Source organism: Ctenopharyngodon idella, chromosome 16 (genome assembly GCF_019924925.1).
Source record: "Ctenopharyngodon idella isolate HZGC_01 chromosome 16, HZGC01, whole genome shotgun sequence".
Classification (NCBI taxonomy): Eukaryota; Metazoa; Chordata; class Actinopteri; order Cypriniformes; family Xenocyprididae; genus Ctenopharyngodon; species Ctenopharyngodon idella.
Window position 1 is genome coordinate 25,164,648 of NC_067235.1, and position 22,129 is coordinate 25,186,776.

Genomic DNA, 22,129 nt, shown 5'->3' on the forward strand with positions numbered 1-22,129 from the left:
TCAGATGAAGTCAATGTCTTTATGGACCCTTTCCTCAAAATCTACACAAATCTTGATCAGATAGCAGTAGCCGATGGGCTTACTGAATCTTTTCATAAGGACATTGTGTTGAGAGAGCAACAGAGAAAAACAGAGTCCCTAGGAATCGTCCAGTCAAAAATCAGTAAAACTATGGAAAAACAACAAAATACAGTACTGAACATTGTTGAATCAAAACTTAATGTTACGAAAAAAAGAGAAAGTCTGAGGGGAAAAAAGAAGAATCATAAAAAAAAGCAAGCAGAGAAAGATGTGATAAATAAAATAACTGAAATAACTGTAGATGAATCAGAAGAAGTTGAAGTTGTTTAATGTAGACATGATACAGAAGGAAAAATGTCTTGAGGAGCAAAATAAGCAAACCATAGCTGGGGATCCACGTGAAGTGACCAAAGAAAAACAACATGTGAAGGCTGGAAATAAAGAGAAACAAAAAAATGCCAAGAAGTCACAAGATGACACAGATAAAGTGTCTCAGTGTAAAGCAAAAGAGAATCCGTGTTTAAAATCAGAAAGCACAGGGAATAGAAAAAGTATAAACACAAAGCCTAACAAGCAAGAAAACGAGCATATATATGAAGTGCCTGATGATATACTCACTAGATCTGCTGAATACTTTCATGAAACAGAACGAGTGAAAGAGCAACTCAAGCATCTGGACAACGTCACACTTCATATTGCTGTTACAGGATCAACTGGAGCAGGAAAATCCAGCTTTATCAATGCAATGCGAGGTCTTCAACCCGATGATGTCAATGCAGCTCCCACAGCAGCGACTGAGACGACAATGATACCAACGATGTACACACATCCTACAATGCCCAATGTAAAACTCTGGGATCTACCAGGGACTGGAAGTCTCAAATTCAAAGCCAAAAAATATCTAAAAGAGGTCAAACTTGAAACCTTTGACTTCTTCATCATCATCTCCTCAGAGAGATTCAAAGAAAATGACATCATGCTGGCTGAAGCAATAAAAGAGAGGAAAAAGTTGTTTTACTTCCTCCGCTCGAAGATTGACAATGACGTTCAAGCGGAATCTCAAAGGAAAGGCTTTGATGAGCAGAAAGTGCTCTCTCAAATTCGTGAGGACTGCCATAGAAACCTTAAGGATATGAGTAACCCAAATGTTTCCTGATTTCCTCCTTTGAATTGCATAAATATGATTTTCAGACTCTCATCGACGCATTGGAGAAGCAGCTACCTGCTTACAAGAGAGATGCTTTGGTTTTATCCTTGACTATATACTCCTCCAAGATTCTGGAGAAGAAAATTGAAACATTTATGAAGCAAACCCTGTCAGCAGCTGCTGCGTCTGGTTGCATTGCTGTGGCTCCTGTGCCTGGTCTTTCCATTGCTTGTGATGCTGCCATTTTGCTGGGTTTCTTCACCAAGTGCTACTATGCATTCGGTCTGGATGATGATTCAATAGATAAGTTGTCAATGAGGGTCAACAATCCATCCCTGAAATCTGTAAGAAGTTCACCTCTAGTGGTCGCTATTGGACAAAAGAAACTCAGTAACAAAGAGCTGTCAGCGCTGATAAGTAAGGAAGCAGGTGTTAAATTTGCATGGAGTATGGTTCCTGTTGTAGGGAGTAAAATAACAGCAGAAATGACTTACTCTGCAACACTGAACCTTCTGAGAGCAGGACTTCAAGATCTCGCTGGTACAGCCAGAGAAGTGCTGAAAGCTGCAGGTCTGACTGATGTCTATTAAAATAGATCACAGTCAAAAGGTTATGAAACTGCTGTGGTCATTGATCATTTTGGTTAAGCCTATTTAGTAAGAATCACTCATAATTCTTTTTTTTAAGTAACTTAAAAACTACATTTTACTTGGACTTTAAAGCAATGAAGACTAAGGACAAAAAGTAAAGCATTCAAGGATGCGATAGATACATAGAGTGCACTTTGGGTGGGGCCTTGAAATAGTATATATATATGGTTTCTTTTCTGTTCTGATTTTGTAGCATATTATTACTAATCTAAAAATGTAACCATTTCAGCATGAACAAAAGGACGCTTAATGGATCATAAATGTGACATTTATTTCAAGGATTGCCTATATCTTGTGAAATACTGCAGTAGTATACATGCATGCCTTCAAGGATTGCCTATTGCCTCATAATTTTTTCCAAAGAGACCACTTATAAACAGCTAAACACAAGAATAGGTTAAGATTAAGCATTACCAAAGTCCCTTTAAGACAAGTCATTTCACTCGGCGGCCATCTTTGAAACGCCTCTCGGACATTTAAGTGCAGCTCCTATCTCTTTGAATGGGGAAACATCAAATTCTCCAAAGCTGTTTGCCAAGCTTTCAATTAAATTTCATATTTGAAATCACCAATGAAATCTAACAACAACTGTCTCATACATTTTGTTTCTAAACACTCAAATCATGACAAAAAAACGATATTTTTCAGGCATGCGCAGTCCTAAAAGCGCGGCTCTTGTGCCTCATTTCGGAGGCGCGCGTCTGACTGTTTCTAGAGGAACCGGAGCTTCTAACGGCCGCTGCAGTGACGCGATGACTTTACCAATCGGCGTTTGGCTCTTATTTCGAAGGCGTTGTACTTACTCCCATTCAAAATAATACGAGTGACGCGTACAAAGTAAACAACTCACCCACTCAGACTCTCACCCATTTTCTGTCATGTCAGAAGTGAAATGATGTAATAAATTGTAATAAAAAAAATCTTAAAAATGTTTGTGTCACACTCTTAAAAATAAAGTTTCTTTATTGGCATCTATGGTTCCATGAAAAACCTTTTAACATCAATGGAAACTTTTCATTGCACAAAAGGTTCTTTTGGAAAATGGTTCTTCTTTTAATAACTGTTCACTGAAAGGTTCTTTGAGGAAAAAACTGCTTTTTGGAACCGTTATTTTAAAGAATTAAAATTACAAGGGGATTTTTATAAAATAAACGGCCACTCTGGGTATCCGAATTACATGCATCTAACAACTTTTTACCATATTTTTTGGAATTTGCCAAAAAAATAAATAAATAAATAAATAAAAGGAAAAAGGTTTGTATGGCAATGGAGGATGGCAACAAAGCTTCTCAGTGCAGCGATTTAATTGGCCATTTAGGCTGACGCATTTATCTGTCATGGTCAATTGACAGTACAGTTTCATTTACCCTACATGATGGGACACGTCTACAATGACTTGTCAACATCATTATGCTTTCTGCTTCACAAGGAAGAAGAAAGCAGTTCTTGGAAATGGAAACTGTGATAACAGCTCTGTAACTGACAGCCGTTTTCATTTTTCATAATGATTCATATTCATTTTCTGTCTGTAGACATTTTATAGTGTTTTCTTAAGCCTCTCCTGTAACTGAGTCACTACTTCTAGAACCAAAAACGTAAAAGTAAGTAGGCTATAACTTTTTATCACTTTCGTTGAATTAATTTATTTAAATAATGTTATGTATTAAGTATTAATAAGTCACCAAAATTAGGTTACACTATAACATAGTTTACACATTACATTTATGCAGCTGAAGCAAATTATCCATGTTGTCTGTTCCGCTAATGTCTATTTTATGATTAATTATTAACCCATGCAGCGTCGAAGAGCTCACAGGGAAATATAAAGATAAAAGCTCTCCACACAAAAGGTTAGTATAATGCGTTAGTATCGGCTACTGCAGATATCATCTAAACATAAAAGGCTATTTCTGTTTTTCTTTTATATTTTATATACGTATTACATATTTATTTATTTAAGTATATCTTAATTTAGTTGTATTTTGTTTGTTTAACTGCAACTGCCCAAACATAAGTTGCATCTGTTTCCATTTTATTCAATGATTTCAGTTTTATTACTGAAATGTTAATTGATAAACATGATCAACCAGAATTATTGCAGTTCCTGACCATTTTGGAACAGCAAGACATCATCTGGCCTTAAACAGTAACAAGGTCTCTGTGTTAACTCCATTTATTAAACAAAGCACTTTGGGTTAAGTGTGAATCGCATAACTGAAACTATTTGATGATTATTGTAGGATTAGCATATACTTAATATACATATACTTCTATATATTTATCTTTTGCAGTAAACATGGAAAATCAAGACCCTGATGTTGTTGAGGCAGTAAAAGCATCAGGCGAGTCCACCCTGGAGAAGGCTACTGCAAAAGCTAAAGAAAAAATAGACCAGTTGTTAAATGTCTCACTTAACGTCGCTGTGACTGGAAAGACAGGATCAGGAAAATCCTCCTTTATAAATGCACTTAGAGGTGTAAGTGAAGATGATGATGGAGCAGCACCTACTGGAGTCACAGAAACTACAATGAAGGCCACCATGTATGAGCATCCTACAATGCCAAATGTGAAGATCTGGGACCTGCCTGGAATAGGAAGTCCAAACTTCAAAGCAGATAAATACCTTAAAGAAGTCAAGCTTGACACCTATGATTTCTTCATTATTCTTAACTCAGAGAGGTTCATGCAGAATGATGTCATGCTGGCTAAAGAAATAAGAAAACAGAAGAAAAACTTTTACTTTGTTCGTTCCAAGATTGATAACGACATCAGAGCAGAGGAAAAGAAAAAAGGATTTGATGAGCAGAAAGTTCTTTCCATAATAAGAGAGGACTGTCAGAAAAACTTGACAGAACTGGGAGACCCCAAAGTTTTCTTGATAACATCTTTTGACTTGGACAAATATGATTTTGAAATTCTTCAAAACACTCTTGAAGAGGAGCTTCCAGACCATAAGAGATATGCTCTTCTACAAGCCTGGCCAGTGTGCTCCACAGCATCTCTTGAAAAGAAGATCAAGATGTTTAAAGGCATGATCTGGGCTGCATCTCTTGCCTCTGCTGGTATAGCAGTGATCCCTGTACCTGGACTATCAGCAGCATGTGATGCAGGCATGGTGTTGGCCTTTCTCACAAGGTGCTACTATGCATTTGGTTTGGATGATGGATCACTGTCAAGGCTTTCAGAAAAAGTGAACAAGCCCTTGCTGGAACATCTGGCCAAATCAAAGTTTGCATCTGCCATCCGTGAAAAAACAATGGCCAGATTACAAGTCTCTGCTGCACTTGCAACACTTGCTACTGTTGAATATGCTGCAAGTCTCCTTCCAGGTGGGGGCAGTGTTGCTGCTGCAGGAATATCCTTTGGTACTACTTATTACCTCTTGAAAGAAGGATTAAATGAACTGGCAAATATTGCTAGAGAAATCAGAAAAGAGGCGGAGCTGGACATACTATGCATTAACTGAACAGCTCAATTGTATTAACCCTGAGATAAACATTTCCCCTCATTGGCTGCCTGAGAGGGTCCCTTATTAATAATTAAAGACATGATTACTTAGTAGTAGGCACTCTACCTTGTGGTTACAACACTCATTCATCTGCTGTTACAACTGTGCTTTGTATTATATGTATGTATGAGGCAGTAGCTGCCATGTATAAGCTACCTGTTCCCTGTGGGTACGGGTATTAAGATGTCCTGAACATGTTTTTCCTTAACAATATATGGTTTATATTGCTTTTATTGATTGATTTAATTTCTATAGGGCATGTAAACATTTTTTGCTTTTGTTATGGAGTGGCCATATAATGTTTGTTAGATTGTGAGCTGAGAAAGGAGATTAGAGTACCAATGTGTCTATCACTATGCATATGGATGATTTCAGATGTCATTAACACTGTATTAGAGGAAACTGTAACTGTTAATCTGGTCTGTGTATTTCAGTTCTGTGTCTTTGTTTTCAATCAGTTTCCTGTGCTGTTCAGGCACCTTGGTTTCTCATTGTTTGATTTGTTTGAATTAGGTATGTCTCATTTTTTTGATTAGATTGTTTGGGAATTTAAGCTCTGTGTTTCTTTTAGTTGATTGTCAGTTCACGTCATGATTTTACCGGTTCTTCTGTTCCCATTTTATAGTGTGTTCCCATAAGTGTTTTGTTCATAGTGATTAGTTTGACTGTTTACTGCTGCACTTGGATCCTTTCCTTACATTATTGGCAACCGTTTGTGACAGAAACATTGTTTAAAACTCTTTTATTGAATTTCATGTTGAGTGTTATACGCTATAGTATTTAAATAGTTCACAATTTGTGTTAATTTTCTCTGAAATCTGAACAAATTTTCTGTCTCATAATAATGTATTTGTTATTGGATAATCACATCTCACACAATACAAATATGTTTATATACCTGTCTGTGATAAATGTTTGAATATGTAGTTACTAATCCTACATATACTATACCCAATGTTTTAATATTTCTAATAATTAAAAATATTTAAAAAATTTTCCTGAACAATTATTTATGAAAGCCTGTTTCCGAGATGGCCCTCACTGCAAAACACAAGATCCAGGGGGCGAGGTCAGATCGAGATCCAACTCCTCCCACTTATCCCTAAACATACCCGTCTCCGCCTCCTGGATCTCGGGTTCTGCAGTGAGTGAGGGGCTACTGCTGTTTCCACCTATAAATAAAAAATATGAAGTTTACAGTTTTTTTCAGCTGCTTACACACAAAATCCTTACTTGTCACACAATTTCTGAAACCTGACACTCAAACACCAGAACCACACACCAAATCTGCAGAACCATACACTAATTCTCAGCCTTCAACTCAGTTTTCAATTTCATAAAACACTTTTTTCAAAACACAACACAATTCTCTGTGTAACACACAAAAATCTAACAGGAAGTATCTTGATTTCCTTTTTCAAACAACCATTGTTTCTGTCCAACTACACATGGTTGATGTATTTCTTTTCTTTCGTACTCTGTAAGACAACAACCACAAATGCTTACAGTAAAAAAAATAGACAGTTTGGTTTCAGTCTTGCTTTCGTGTTTACCGTGAATTTTTCAACATCTCTCTGCCAATTACTTTCAATCTTGTACAGAAATGTACATAGGAGCTCATGAAAGAAGAGCTTTAGGTTTTGAATAACTGTATATGATATATCCAAAAACAGAATATTATGGCAAAGGTGTAAGACAAATGTTCGCTTTTGAGATGTGTTGGTAATATTTTGAATGCAGTGCTTCATTTTGAGATGTATGAAAGATGTGAGGCATTTTGCATTTTGTGTGTACAATTCTTGGATTTGTGTGTAAAGATTTGAAAAAAAAAAAAGAGGCAAAGTTTTAAAAATGTGTGTAGGCAGTTGAGAAAAAACTGTAATATAAGGAAATAAAAACACGTTGTGATATACATACAGTTTCAGTTGGGAGATATAAAGTCACATGAAACAGTTAGACGTGAAATATCCATGACCCAACAAAAGAAGTCATGACTTTAAATTTACTTAAACCATGCAATGATTCATTGTAGAAGATTTATAACTTCTATATTTTATGTCTTTTACAGGTTTTCTATACCTTTTTCTAAGTTGATTTTGGTTTGCTATTGATCTTGATCTCGATCTCGATCTAGGCCTACAACCAGGGTTGGGCAAAAATACTTCAAAATGTATTTTAAAATAAAATACCAAATACCTTAATTTTAAGTGTATCAAAATAAACTACAAAATACAACATGTATCAAAATAAACTACTGTATTTTTGTATTTTAAAAATACTACAAAATACTTTTACAAGGAGCATGAAATTTATTCGCAAACCTTCCATCAATTGGTCTATTTGATCTATCCTTTCACCATTACACTGACTCAGTTGATTAAGTAAACAATGTTTGATAGCAACAGCTTTTCTCTGCCCGAGTCATGCAATAAATCTGACATATGAAACCAGTTAAAGGCACAATATGTACAGTAGGATTTTTAGATTAAAATATCCAAAAACCACTAGAACAATGTTATATAATTTGTTGACTTGTGTACTTAAATTATCCCAAATGTTTCCAAGATTGTTTAAATCCAGAGAAATAAGCAATTTTAACCAGGACACGGGCTGTGTCCGTGCATCGCCTATCAATGACATCATACCCGTTTTACCCTCAGTTTGTGGTTTTATTTTGTAGAAACCATGGAAGCGCCAAATATGCATTATATTCCTCATCTGTCTAATAAAACATTGTGTTTTATTAGACAGATGAGGAACTGTTTGCATTCATTCATCGACAGAAAACGAATCATGTTATATAGCTTCTTGTTTTCTTGATTTACCACGAGTACCATGTTTTACCATGACTAATATCAATATAGCTTAATGCAGTGTGCAACAAGTGTCTCTTAGCAGCCTCAGAGCGAACGCAGAGTAGCATTATAACAACTTTCAACACACAAATGTATCTTATATGATAAAACAGCGCTGCTTTACCACACATACGCTTGACTGGAAGAAGCGGAAGCAATGACTGCGGCATAATAAAAGTTCCGTTGCTCTAGAGATGTGTGTCGCGCTCGTCTCTCATTAGCAATCGCTCCAGCGGCCTTGTTTCTACTCACACAGCACTCGACCATGCTCTGCTTCATACTACAGTAACATTAATACTCTCATCCATAAACATGATTTCTGACAGAGTCCCATCCCGATTCTTTTACACTGGCTGTAGATGTGAAGACAACACATCCCATGATTTCACAAAATCAAAAAAAATTTACATATTGTGGCCTGAACAGATCAAATATTAACATATCCCTGTGCATTCCTAGATGAAGGTTAGTTTTAAAGTAACCAACAGTTTAATTTTTAACAGTTTGCGAATGACTCATAATTGTATCATAATTTATGTAATTGGTGTTTGGTAACAAAGGGCCTACTTTGCATCAGCAACACTGACTCAATGACAAACAAGTCATTCATAAGAAGACAACTGATGGCACCTGTATTCATAGCAGCTAGTTTCTAAATAATAAATTATTTGATTGTTAATCATAAATATAGAGGGCTGCTACTCGGTATAATGGTTTTCAAGAACATTATGAAAATTGATAAACTATTTAGCCTAGGCTACTAAAACAAACACCAAAACCTAACATGAACTGTTAAAAATGTTAGCAATTTATGCAAAAAAATTGATAGAAAGCTGTCAGCTTTCTTACCTTGACCACATTCTTTCATATGGATCAATTTTCTGTTCTGATCTTAACAAGTCTGGGCAAACTACTGAGTAGGCACCAATCAGAGGCCTGCATTTTTATGATGTCATCATGTAGACTTCTTACAAAGTATTTTACAGTATTTTAAAACTACAAAAATACAAAGCCATTTTCATCAACCCTATTAAATACAAATTACAAAATACTATTTTGTATTTGAAATACATGTATCATAAATACTGCCCATCCCTGCCTACAACCAGGTTTGCGTTCAGCCCTGGCAAAACGTTTTTTTAAACGGAAACGGTGGCGCGTTGAACACCCTGTTCTGATGACGCAAGCGTTGCAACTATGGCAGCTGAGAAGGCCATTATTTGTGTTCTTTTTGAAGAATTTTCGGAGCCTGATGAAATCAGTATAAATATGTGTTTAATACTGCAAAATAAGCTCAATGTCACTTCCCTTGCCGTCCAGAATAAAAGAGAACATCCCAATCAAGCGAAGGGATTTGTGGAAACTTCTAATTATTGTGATCCAACATTTGCCTCGCATTTCAGGATGAAAATACAAACATTTCAGGTGAAAGATAATCCACTTCTGTGAAGGTCTCATGTTACCCCTAATTACTCCTATTTCTTGTGTGTATACCCTGTTTATTTTGGTTTATATTTGTTTGGTTTATTTGCATAAATGGTTGTCGTTTAAAAATTACTTTGGGTTATTTTTCCTAGTCTAAGGTGCACATTAGACAAAAGAAAAAGGACACCAAGAGTTTTCTTTCTTTTTTTTCTTTCTTTTTTATTTATAGTTTAGCAACTTCATTTTCTTACCTTTTTATCTCTGGGTTCATGGCTGCAGCATGGTTCCGGGGGTGGGGGTTTAAGAGGAAGTGTGGCCTTCCTGTTTCCTTTTTTTATGCAATTCAGAGGAATTATGGATAGTGTAGGCATAGTCTACTTAGCAGTACCAGCAGGGGGGTCATTGTTTCATTGTGTTTATTTGAATGTATGTATAATTGTATTGTTTTGTTTTATTTCTTGTATTTATTTGGGTAGTATTGATTGATAAAATTTATTTTGAATTTGATATTCAATTGTTGAGTTGATTTAGGTGTTTATGTATATGTATGATTTTTCTATGTTCCCTGTGATTATGATTTGGTTTGTCTCTTGAGTTTGAAAGGGCTTGCTATGTTTGTTATAATCAGTTCTGGTTGGGGCCTCCGTAAGGAGGGTCAACATTAGTGTCCCGGGTTTAATGTGTTTTTTTTTTTGGTGAAATGCAAGTTTTGAGTCAATAAACATTTTATATTGACTTCAAGCAGTGTCTCCCTGCCTTTACTCTGGTCATGTCCCCACAACTTCTTACCTCTGTGTTATGATCTATATGACCTTATTATTTTTATTGTGACTATTAGGCTTATCCTTATTGCTGATCACTGTTGCTGTGCTATGATATTGTAATATTTACCATTATATAATCAGAGGAGAAACGTTTATGAAAGTGTCACTCCAAAATACAATAGCAAAATATATAAATATGTATAGTATTTTTATGTTACACTAGTCACTTTACGTGGACCCATCGTGCGAGTTGTCTCTTTAATACCGCTTGGTTTATATAGGCTACATGTTGTTGCTGATTGGGCTGACATTTTTGACACACCCATCAAACAAGAGAAAACGTATCTCAAACCCGTTGCACACCGTTTCCAGGAAACATGTCGTTCAACCCGGTAACCGTAGCAAAACGTTACGCACCGGTTTGAGCTTGAACGTGCCCCAGCACCACAATATGTGGGTTATCACAAATTCCTTTTGCTTTACTTGACTGGTGGAAGCAGAGAAGCTCCTCCTTTAATGCAGTTTGATTGGTCGATTCGCTTCCTGAGCAAATCCCTACATTTAGACAAGCTACTGAAACGACTTTATGGTTTGAAAAGTTTTAAGGTATGTTGAAATTTCACTTTACTATATGAATACATAATATTTAACCAATAGACCTATATCCTATGTCGTAAAATAGTTTTAGATATAGGCTAATTCATGAGTGGGAAATCAAAACTACTGTAAATTGAGCCGTTATTATTGTTGAGTTCTCACAACTTTAAGGTCTAAATATTAGGGTTTTTTTGGGTTTTTATATATATATATATATATATATATATATATAATTTTGTTTTTATTGTTGGCCTATGAGTCTATCATTCACGAATGCAATTGTCAGTATAGAATGTATAGTTTCGATTCCCTGCAATGCAATTGTCAGTTTCGTTTCTCTTATTGTAATCGTCTAGCTTATTGTATTGACACATGCATTTTCTGTAAAGCTACTTTGAAACGATATGTATTGTTAAAAGCGCTATACAAATAAACGTGAACTGAATTGAATCTTATGGGACACGTCCACAGTGACCTGTAAACGTACAGGAAGAAGAAAGAAGTTCTTTAGGGGGCATTTTTATTTTTTATCTTTGATATTGATTAATATTTGTTGCCTATTTGTAGAACATTTACAGCGTCCTTAACTGAAGAGAAACACAGTGTCTCACTTCTCCAGCTGGAACCAATAAATAAAAGTAAGTATAATTCTTTTTTTCTTTTTTTGTCAGTTTAATTATTAAATTCCATTATTTAAATAAGTATTACATCTATCAAGTATCATATCTATCATCACTTAAGAGGTATCTTTAAAATTACACTGTACTTTCCCTTAATAAATACAATAACAAAAATTAATAAACACAAATAATGACGAAAATGATTCATGCTATCTTTTCCCAAGCTTTCATGCCGAATGACTTTATACTATACATAATTTAATATTTTGTTTATGTGCTTTACAGTAAAAGAATTTAACCAGGCATAATGACAGAAAATACTTCTTCTGACATGGATTTCTCTGGAGCTTTGCAGAGACTGGGAGAACATGACCCAAATGCAGCTGTTGCAAAGGCTAAAGAACAACTGGACAGTCTTGACAGTGTGACTCTGAATATTGCTGTGACTGGGGAAACAGGAGCAGGAAAATCTGCTTTCATTAATGCATTTCGAGGTCTGGGTGACGATGATGATAGTTCTGCACCAACTGGGTTAACTGAAACCACAAAGCAAATTACCATGTACACCCATCCCACGAAATCAAACGTCAGACTGTGGGACCTGCCGGGCACTGGTATGCCAAATTTCAAGGCTAACAAATTCCTCCAAGAAGTTAAATTTGATACATATGATTTATTTGTCATCATTTCCTCTGAGAGGTTCAAGGAAAATGATGTCTTTTTGGCCAAGGAGATTCAAAAAAAGAAGAAAAATTTTTATTTTGTGCGGACCAAGATTGATAATGACATTCGTTCAGTAGCACAGAAAAGAAATTTTAATGAGCAGCAGGCACTTTGCACAATTAGAGAGGACTGCAACAGAAATTTGAAAGAAGTAGGAAACCCCAAGGTGTTTCTGATATCCTCTTATGACCTGGCAAAATATGACTTCCAAGACCTGGTAGATACCCTAGAGTTAGACCTTTCAGAACACAAGAGATTTGCTCTGGTTCAGTCTGTGCCTGTGTGCTCTCTGGCAATGCTAGAAAAGAAGAAAGAGGCTATGGAGAAGTTGATTTGGCTTCCAGCATTGGCCTCAGGTTTGGGTGCTGTTGTCCCTGTCCCTTTATTACCTGTGGCCATTGACAAAACGGTAATGACGACCTATCTCTTAAGTTGTCATTACAATTTGGGTTTGAATGAGAAATCACTCATCAAATTGTCAGAGAGAACGAACAAGCCTCTCTCACAGCTGAAATCAGCTATAAAGTCTCCTGTAGCATTGGCAGTGGTAAACAGACTAGGCATTATGCCTCGTACATCTGTGACAAAACCAGTGAAAAGCTTAGAGGATCTGCTAGATAGTAAATTTATTTTTACCAGTATTCAGAATGCAACTGTGGCCTTCAAAATGACATACACTGTCTTGAGTGAAGCTCTAAATGAGATGACAAATGACATGAGACAGGTTCTCCAAGCCGCAGATTTGGATGAGTAAAATCAAGCTGGTACAGCAAACAGATGTTTACAGAAACTGTTTATGTTAAATCAGAACATCAAAACTGAGTTTATTAAGTTTGCACTGGGGAATTTGCACTGCAGATTTATCCCCCAGAAAAGGAAAATGGCTGGAAAGAGGAAGTTATACTGAATGTTATATTCAGTAATTTTCTTCATATTTTATCAAGGTGCATGTTAAATGAAATGGAATATAGAATAATATGTATATGTAATAAAATGTGTGAAAATGTGGGAATCTGGTGGTTTGTGCAAGAAATTTTCTATCTAATCTTTTTATTGTGCAGTTTTGTAAATGAGGACTATTAACTTTACTGAATGTTTAACTTGTTTTACCTTGTATAGAAGGGTTTCATGCCAAGGGTCAGGATCTCTTTACAGTACCTTCTACTAAACAATAAACCATTTCTGTATATTCCTTTATTTTTTAATTAGTGAATTTGTTTTATGCAAATGATAAAAGGCTTAGTGGCATGTGTTGACTTTCAGGATGTGCTATAGTTGTATGATGTAGGGATTTACATTTATTATCCAAAATGTGTGTGGTGTACTATAAAAAATGGCAGAAAATGTGAAATAATAATAAAGAATGATGGTAACACTTTACAATAAGGTTCATTAGTTAACTACATTAGCTAACATGAACTAATAATGAACTGCACTTACACAGCATTTATTAATCCTTGTTAATGTTAATTTCAACATTTACTAATACATTATTAAAATTTTGTTAACATTAGTTAATGCACTGTGAATTAACATGAACAAACAATTAACAACTGTATTTTTATTAACTAATGTTAACGAAGATTAGTAAATACAGTAACAAATGTATTGCTCATGGTTAGTTCATGTTAGTTAATACATTAACTAATGTTTAACTAATGAACCTTATTGTAAAGTGTTACCAGAATGAAAATAGATTTTCTATTTATATTCACAAATGTGTTATATTAACAAAGGTGTTGGTTTTGGTGTGTGAATACGTGAAGCTATAAGACAAAAATAGCCCAACCCTTTGTTCACAGGTTTATTTTTGGACATTTTATCAGCTTTATGACACATTTGTAATGTATTAAGTCTGTTGAAAAGTAGGGTGTGCCTAAGCCGTTGAGTTGGGTGTCATAGTAAAAGATTAGTCCAGTTCTTAACATTGATACCTGCATGGAGTCATGAAGTATTTGTTTGTGCTGTTACCCATAACAACATGAAGCATATAGAAGTTGATCCGGAAAGTGCACAGCATGATTCTTGATTGTGTTAGGGACAAATTACTAGCATCTAGATCAGAGATAGGCAACGTTGGTCCTGGAGTGCCGCTGTCCTGCATAGTTTAGCTCCAACCCTAATCAAACACACCTGAACAAGCCGATAAAATTCTTCAGGATTACTAAGGCTATAGGCAGGTGAGTTTAATGCTGCCTTCACGTGCTATCGGAAATTTGATAATTCCCACTTCTGAAGTCATAATTACGAGCTCATTGCATTCAAGTTTCAAAATGGGAGGGCGTTCATGTGCAATTTTTACTTAGGAAACTTGTATTTATGATAATTCAGAGAGCACGTGAAGGCAGCATTATTTCCAGGGTTGACTGATGTTGCCTATCCCTGATTAACATACAGTTTTACTAAAATTACTTCTATGATTTTCAGGTCTGTTAAAAAATCTAAATATTACATTATAGTATAACTAACCAGTTTTTTTTAGTTAGTATAACAATAGAAGTTTGGTGCATTTTTCATGAACCTTTTATTAAAGAAATAGTCTTAACTGCCTTAAGACAGTGATCTGACAATCTGCATAGCAGTCCCTATCTCTTCTATTCTTTTGCAATAATTTGGAATCAGAATCCTCTGAATCAGAATTTGAAGCCTGTAGGTTACACAGGTAAACCTGAAAAAACTGGCAAAACTCAACAATTTGAGGTAATCAGGTACATCAATTTAAGTTAAGAAATTCAAAGTTTAAGTATAAGCAGAACTGGCAGATTTCAATTTTGTACTCATATTTTAACTGCTCTTAACTTTTTTGAGTAAGTTGAGTAAAAGTTTGAGTAACCTCCACTCATCACCATGATGGTAACCCCCACAAAAAAAAAAACAATAATAATAATTTAATTTATTGTCATTGTTAAATACAACAAGATTACATTAGAGCATCAATCGATAGTGCAATTTCATAAAGTGCAAAAGATCAGCAATAGCACAATATATAAACAGGACAATACAACATGTAATAGACAAGGAATATAGTATATGAGGTTGAAAAATGATAGTAACCAGAAAAATGTGTATAGTTGTGTGTGCTGCAGCAATGCAAAGTCCAGTTCTCAGTTATTGCAATTGCTGGAAAACGATGCATGATGAATACGAATTAAGTGAGTGAAGGAGGGAGAGGGGAACAGTGTTTATTCAGCAGTCTGACTGCCTGTGGATAGAAACAGTTGGCCATTGTGGAGGTTCTGGCCTGAAGGGACCTGTACCTCCTACCAGAGGACAACAGGTGGAACAGGCTGTGTGCTGGATGGAACCGGTCTCTTATGATGTTGTGTGTCCTACGCAGGCAGCGGGAGGTGTACATAAAACAACATAACAGAAACTCTTCTAAATTGGGAGCAAAGCATTAAACACTACTAAATCCCCCAATTAACATTAATAACACAAAAAAAAACATTATATAACACTTAATTTTAGCATTTATTCTCCCTTTCGAGTGTCATGAAAAGCATGCTGGGAAATAATAATCCCAGCCCAGTTTCAGGTAAATTTAAGTTTGTCTAAATTAAAAGAAACAAGTTCATTCAACTCAAAAAATGAAACAATTCAGATTACTTAAAATGTGTCGGTTTCATGAACTCAAAAGAAAAAGTTCTAAATACTTATAAAAGTTAATTTGATTGAAATAATTTGTTTAATTTGAGTTTGCCCTACTCAAACCAATTAATTATTTTGAGTGTTAAGGCCCCGATATACTTAAAACGAAGTTCTTTTTCATTCTCGTTTAGGAGTAAAAAAAAGTTTGAAATACATGAACAGTGATATACTGTAATCGAGCATCTGACGCCACTTACACTGATGAGAGTGACGGTTAGATGAATATGTAAATATGAGCTGTGCACTTTCTTCTCAGTAACAAAATAAACACAACAAAAATGAGAAAACAGCAAGCATTTTTTCTAGAAAGCATAAGAAAAGTGTCTGATCATAACACATGTTAGCACGAGCTCTGCAAATTGGCACTCCTGTCAAATCACATTTATTTATATAGCACTTTATTCAATAGATTGCTTAAAAGCAAGCAGCTTTATAGTATCAAACATGAAAAACAGTTTCAGTGCCTCATTTCATCAGAAGCACAATTCCATGTTGTACTATCCAGTGTGTTCATGTTTTCACCCGCAGAGATCTTATCTCGACGAGCTCAACAGACGAAATGAGCCAGAGAAGAGTCCCGCGTGAAAGAAGGCGGAGCCTCAGCGCACACCTCCTATTACGTTATTGACACGGACCAATGGTAGTACGAAGGTGTTTTACAGCTGAAGCAAACTTTTCCTGAAAGTTCGCTTTGGCAAGCTGTTTCAAACTCCCAAAACGAACACAAAATGAACTTTGTTTTGGCCTGATTTTGTTCGAAATGACGTCACATCAGTTCGTTCTTCAATTTCGTTTATCAGGTCCTTTAGGGTTTACAGTGATTTTAGTACTGACAATTTAAATACAGATCATGCATGTGGTCTCATTACAAAATGTCCTACATTTCTGTTTATTGAACTTAAAATAGTACAATATTACTTCATTAAAAAATCATATCTCAAGTATCTCTCGTGTCATTTTATTTATGTTGCTTCACTATTCTTGCTATATAATATGCAAACGCACTTGTCCTGACAGTGTTGAGGTCACTGGACAGTGCACTTTCTAAGCCTACAAAGTCAAATGCACTTCTGTCTAGGCTGTTGACGACAAAAATCTGCTGTTCAGACAGTTTTGCTGTCTGAAGCTCTTGTGTATATTGTGCCCGTAGCCCATCAAGTATCTCAGCTTCATCGCAGTACAAATCTTTTTGCGTCTGTAGATGACAGTCTACTTTGGTTTGGACCAAGAGATAATGCTTCCTTAGTCCTTCAACTGCTTTGGCTAGTTTTATATGCCGTGCCTTCTGCCAGTCTGATACAATGATGATATAGAAGTCATAACAATTCAGGACTTGTTTCATCTCATACATTGAGTAATCCATGACTGCCTCTATGCCGGATACATCCCAGAACCGGACATCTGGGTATCCAGGACTCATTGCTGGGTTGCTGATGGATGCTGTTGCTGCACCACACACCTCATTCTCTGGCCCAATTAAGGCATTTACCAGAGTCGATGCTCCAGACCCCGTCTCACCCAAAACTGCAACATCTAGCTGAAAGTGACTTAGAGCCTCCAGTACAACGCTGACTTTTGCGGCTCCAAAGCCTGTGCGCTTATACATATTTTGCAATGCTGTGATGTCGTCAGCTTGAAGTTTCCCAGTCTGTTGGATGTGGTTCGTAGCATGCCTAAAGTAATAAAGAAATATCAATTAATGATAGGGTGATGTGACAATTATTTATTGTCCTCTCTATTCAACTATTCAGAAATACACTAAAAATGCCATTCAAACATTCAATTACTTCAATAAACCTCATCTATGATCTAAGATCAAGCATAGCATTAGTTCTGGCAGGTCATGTTAGTCAAGCTTGCATCAGCTGATGCCCAGGTGACTCACGTCTACCTATAGGAATACAACGCCTATCACAGCATTCATATATAAGCTCCTTCAATATTATCAGCAGCTATCGCATTTCTCAGGAGGTAATTACCCTCCTCTATCCCCAGCTCCTCCTCTTGTCCAGTCAGGATTTGGCCTTCTGATTCCCCTTTAAATCACTAAGTTCTCGAATTATGTATACAAACCCGATTCCAAAAAAGTTGGGACACTGTACAAATTGTGAATAAAAAAGGAATGCAATGATGTGGAAGTTTCAAATTTCAATATTTTATTCAGAATACAACATAGATGACATATCAAATGTTTAAACTGAGAAAATGTATCATTTTAAGGGAAAAATAAGTTGATTTTAAATTTCATGGCATCAACACATCTCAAAAAAGTTGGGACAAGGCCATGTTTACCACTGTGTGGCATCCCCTCTTCTTTTTATAACAGTCTGCAAACGTCTGGGGACTGAGGAGACAAGTTGCTCAAGTTTAGGAATAGGAATGTTGTCCCATTCTTGTCTAATACAGGCTTCTAGTTGCTCAACTGTCTTAGGTCTTCTTTGTCGCATCTTCCTCTTTATGATGCGCCAAATGTTTTCTATGGGTGAAAGATCTAGACTGCAGGCTGGCCATTTCAGTACCTGGATCCTTCTTCTACGCAGCCATGATGTTGTAATTGATGCAGTATGTGGTCTGGCATTGTCATGTTGGAAAATGCAAGGTCTTCCCTGAAAGAGACAACGTCTGGATGGGAGCATATGTTGTTCTAGAACTTGGATATACCTTTCAGCATTGATGGTGCCTTTCCAGATGTGTAAGCTGCCCATGCCACACGCACTCATGCAACCCCATACCATCAGAGATGCAGGCTTCTGAACTGAGCACTGATAACAACTTGGGTTGTCCTTGTCCTCTTTAGTCCGGATGACATGGCGTCCCAGTTTTCCAAAAAGAACTTCAAATTTTGATTCGTCTGACCAAAGAACAGTTTTCCACTTTGCCACAGTCCATTTTAAATGAGCCTTGGCCCAGAGAAAACGCCTGCACTTCTGGATCATGTTTAGATATGGCTTCTTTTTTGACCTATAGAGTTTTAGCTGGCAACGGCGAATGGCACGGTGGATTGTGTTCACCGACAATGTTTTCTGGAAGTATTCCTGAGCCCATGTTGTGATTTCCATTACAGTAGCATTCCTGTATGTGTTGCAGTGCCGTCTAAGGGCCCAAAGATCACGGGCATCCAGCATGGTTTTCCGGCCTTGACCCTTACGCACAGAGATTGTTCCAGATTCTCTGAATCTGGAACAATATTATGCACTGTAGATGATGATAACTTCAAACTCTTTGCAATTTTTCTCTGAGAGACTCCTTTCTGATATTGCTCCACTATTTTTCACCGCAGCATTGGGGGAATTGGTGATCCTCTGCCCATCTTGACTTCTGAGAGACACTGCCACTCTGAGAGGCTCTTTTTATACCCAATCATTTTGCCAATTGACCTAATAAGTTGCACCTAAATTGACCTAAACTCCAGCTGTTCCTTATATGTACATTTAACTTTTCCGGCCTCTTATTGCTACCTGTCCCAACTTTTTTGGAATGTGTATCTCTCATGAAATCCAAAATGAGCCAATATTTGGCATGACATTTCAAAATGTCTCACTTTCAACATTTGATATGTTATCTATATTCTATTGTGAATAAAATATAAGTTTATGAGAACTGTAAATTATTGCATTCCTTTTTTATTCACAATTTGTACAGTGTCCCAACTTTTTTGGAATCGGGTTTGTACATTAAATTATTGAACATCAATGATAACTGCTTATTTATGTTGGTTCTGTTCTGTTTACCCTAAGGGGGGTTATTGCTGCTCTTCCTGCTCTTATCCATGCTAGTCCGCATGGACGCACAGGGACTTCTTGCCCAGAACAGAACCATACCGCCAATCCAAACTCTATGCAATTATCAATCATATTTGATGATAGTGGTCCTGACAGAAAGAAAGATACGTTTACACGACATCGATGTAGTAAAAATGGAAAAGTTTTTCCTTTGCTTTTTTCGTGTACAGACAACAGCGTTGTCAAAGCGATCCCCGTTCACAAGTATCCGCGAAAACGACTAAAAACACTGCATTATGCATAACAGGCCAGTAGTTGGAAAATGTCACCTTGTAAAGAAACATTACTATAGACTGAACACATGTAATACGCATGCACACAACGTCACCGTTTTCACAAATTCACGTTTTTTTGTGTTTACATGGAGATGATAATGGTACAGTTTTCAAAAACTTGCACTTTTAAACTCGATTTCAAAAACTTGCACTTCCAGGCCACCAAAACGGTGTTGTGTAAATGAACAGCCAAAATGCATACAAAGTTTCCCGTTTTTAGTTGAAAATTGTGTCGTGTAAACGGCCCCTCAATTGTGATGTTTGATTTCAGGTATGAAGTAATATAATAATGAAGAAAAAAGCCTCATTATAAAATGAAATTCTTGAAAAAGAAAAATTTCATCAAGTACCCCGGTGGCTCACCCCGGTGGCTTTAGGACTTACTACTATTTTGAACAAGTATTTATTTACAGTACATACTCACCTTGCTTTCATCCATCCTCCGTGAAACAACTTGTCCAGAAAACTTGAAAATACTTCTGCTCTAAGCTGAGAAACCTCATCCTTAAAAGTGTCCGTAAGCTTTTGCATCTCATAATTTTGTGTTTCATGTGCTGAAACTAGGAACACATGGGGGTCCAATTTCTTCTCCTTCAGATACTTCTCACAGTCTTGTCTCATTTGATCCAATGCATGTTTTTCAGAGAATTTTCTTTTCTTTCTTTGGGACATCATATCATTATCAACTTTTGTTCTAATGAAATAAAATGGCTTCTTTCGTTGCCCAATTTCGTCAATCAAAATCATGTTGTTTTCTCTGACTCTCTCTGATATCACAACCATAAACATGTCATATAGATCAAAGTTCATTGTCTTTACATAATTCTTGGATGTAAAGGTAGGGGTGCCCATCCCTGGAAGATCCCACAGTTTGACATGTGGAAGATTTGGATACTGATACATAGTTGCTTCCTTTGTGGTTTCAACAGATCCAGTTGAAGCAGCCCTTCTGTCATCAGGATTCAGTCCGAGGAATGCATTGATAAGAGAAGACTTTCCTGCACCAGACTCTCCAGTCACAGCGATATCTATCTTAAAATGGTCAAAAACCTCCAAAAGAGAAATAAGTTGATGGGGAATTTCCTCAGGGCTTTCAGAAGCAAACACATCCTTGATTTTGTTGAAATGATCTTCTTGAATTTTTTCTGGCATGTAAAATCTATGGAAAATATAATATTCTGTCAACATTTTATGCTGTAACATTTTTTTTTTTTAATAACATTATTCCATCATCGCACATTTGGAGTGTTTGGCATCCTGTAGTTGGGGGTCCAATGAGCTACACTGCAAAAATGAAAAGATAGCCTACTTGGGGCCCTTTTGGGTTCTCTCGACACTTTGGAAAGTGCCTCAAATATGACTGTGAGTATCTGTGATGAATCAATACTGAGAAGCTCGAAATTATGCCTCAGGGATCTTTTAACAGTTTACGTACATGTTTATTTATTTATTTCGCCCCATTCCATAACAGTACATCACTGATTATAATAGTTTCTATATTGTCTTCTGTCGCGTCGGTCCGACCGTTGCGTCGAAGAGGTTCTTTTAAAAACTTTTAAAAACACATCTCTAGACCCTGCGTTTTTCTTTTCACTGTTGCGTCTCGCAAAATGAGTGCGTTCGTGTGTAAATTGCTCAAGATGACTTTTAGCTCTTGAACCGAACGCTTCTGAATTGGACTTACACACGGTCGCTAACAGGCATCGAAACATTTAACGTTGTCATATCTATCATACCAGGAAATTTACTCGACAGCCATTTTTAATCACAGCGACTTTGACGAGTGGATAACGTTTAAACGTTCAATTTCAACACTTATTATTGACAGTTTTTCGGCAATAGGTAATTCATGACAGTCTTGCCAAGTAAATCCACTCACCCATCCATTGCGCTGCCGTTTATGACGGTTTCAGTTTCCACGAAATCCTAGTGAAATCGAAAGTATGGGATATGAGCAAAATGCATTAACAAAACAAACACAATGCCATATTTCTCAGACTATCTTGACAATTTACGTTCAGAACTGTCTTATCCTATCTTGTAAAGTATCTTATAAAGACGACCCATCTCTTACGCCGAATTACCAAACAACGGCAGAGGGAGGAGAGAACGAC

General features: G+C 36.4%; 3 protein-coding genes and 1 pseudogene across 6 annotated transcripts; 3 read left to right on the top strand and 1 right to left on the bottom strand.

Annotated features, from left to right (window-relative positions):
* Window positions 1-21: 21 nt before the first annotated feature.
* Window positions 22-2,672, top strand: LOC127497355 (interferon-inducible GTPase 5-like; annotated as a pseudogene).
* A 547-nt stretch (window positions 2,673-3,219) lies between these two features.
* LOC127497799 (interferon-inducible GTPase 5-like) lies at window positions 3,220-6,321 on the top strand. Of its 2 annotated transcripts, XM_051866544.1 has the most exons (3): window positions 3,220-3,419; window positions 3,618-3,668; window positions 4,110-6,321. In XM_051866544.1, exon 3 carries the CDS (start codon window positions 4,115-4,117, stop codon window positions 5,282-5,284), a length of 1,170 nt encoding a protein of 389 aa, XP_051722504.1. In that variant the 5' UTR covers window positions 3,220-3,419; window positions 3,618-3,668; window positions 4,110-4,114; the 3' UTR covers window positions 5,285-6,321. The 2 variants fall into 2 exon arrangements, with proteins under 2 accessions (XP_051722504.1, XP_051722505.1); XM_051866545.1 differs by lacking the exon at window positions 3,618-3,668.
* Window positions 6,322-10,784: 4,463 nt separating this feature from the next.
* LOC127496633 (interferon-inducible GTPase 5-like) lies at window positions 10,785-13,502 on the top strand. Of its 2 annotated transcripts, XM_051864265.1 has the most exons (3): window positions 10,785-10,976; window positions 11,535-11,605; window positions 11,873-13,502. In XM_051864265.1, exon 3 carries the CDS (start codon window positions 11,895-11,897, stop codon window positions 13,062-13,064), a length of 1,170 nt encoding a protein of 389 aa, XP_051720225.1. In that variant the 5' UTR covers window positions 10,785-10,976; window positions 11,535-11,605; window positions 11,873-11,894; the 3' UTR covers window positions 13,065-13,502. The 2 variants fall into 2 exon arrangements, with proteins under 2 accessions (XP_051720225.1, XP_051720226.1); XM_051864266.1 differs by lacking the exon at window positions 10,785-10,976 and having other exon boundaries at window positions 11,265-11,605.
* A 1,686-nt stretch (window positions 13,503-15,188) lies between these two features.
* irgq1 (immunity-related GTPase family, q1) lies at window positions 15,189-22,128 on the bottom strand. Of its 2 annotated transcripts, XM_051864264.1 has the most exons (4): window positions 22,031-22,114; window positions 21,895-21,941; window positions 20,440-21,174; window positions 15,189-17,631 (listed from the first exon to the last, which is right to left on the bottom strand). In XM_051864264.1, exons 2-4 carry the CDS (start codon window positions 21,900-21,902, stop codon window positions 16,917-16,919), a joined length of 1,458 nt encoding a protein of 485 aa, XP_051720224.1. In that variant the 5' UTR covers window positions 21,903-21,941; window positions 22,031-22,114; the 3' UTR covers window positions 15,189-16,916. The 2 variants fall into 2 exon arrangements, with proteins under 2 accessions (XP_051720224.1, XP_051720223.1); XM_051864263.1 differs by having other exon boundaries at window positions 21,895-22,128.
* Window position 22,129: the final 1 nt, after the last annotated feature.

Excerpts from the sequence above, each read along its gene's own strand:
- irgq1 (XM_051864263.1), bottom strand. Across the intron at positions 17,632-20,439 it reads GGAGGATGGATGAAAGCAAG|GCATGCTACGAACCACATCC; the intron begins GTGAGTATGTAC and ends TTATTACTTTAG.
- LOC127496633 (XM_051864265.1), top strand. The coding sequence starts at position 11,895 with ATGACAGAAAATACTTCTTCTGACATGGATTTCTCTGGAGCTTTGCAG.
- LOC127497799 (XM_051866544.1), top strand. The coding sequence starts at position 4,115 with ATGGAAAATCAAGACCCTGATGTTGTTGAGGCAGTAAAAGCATCAGGC.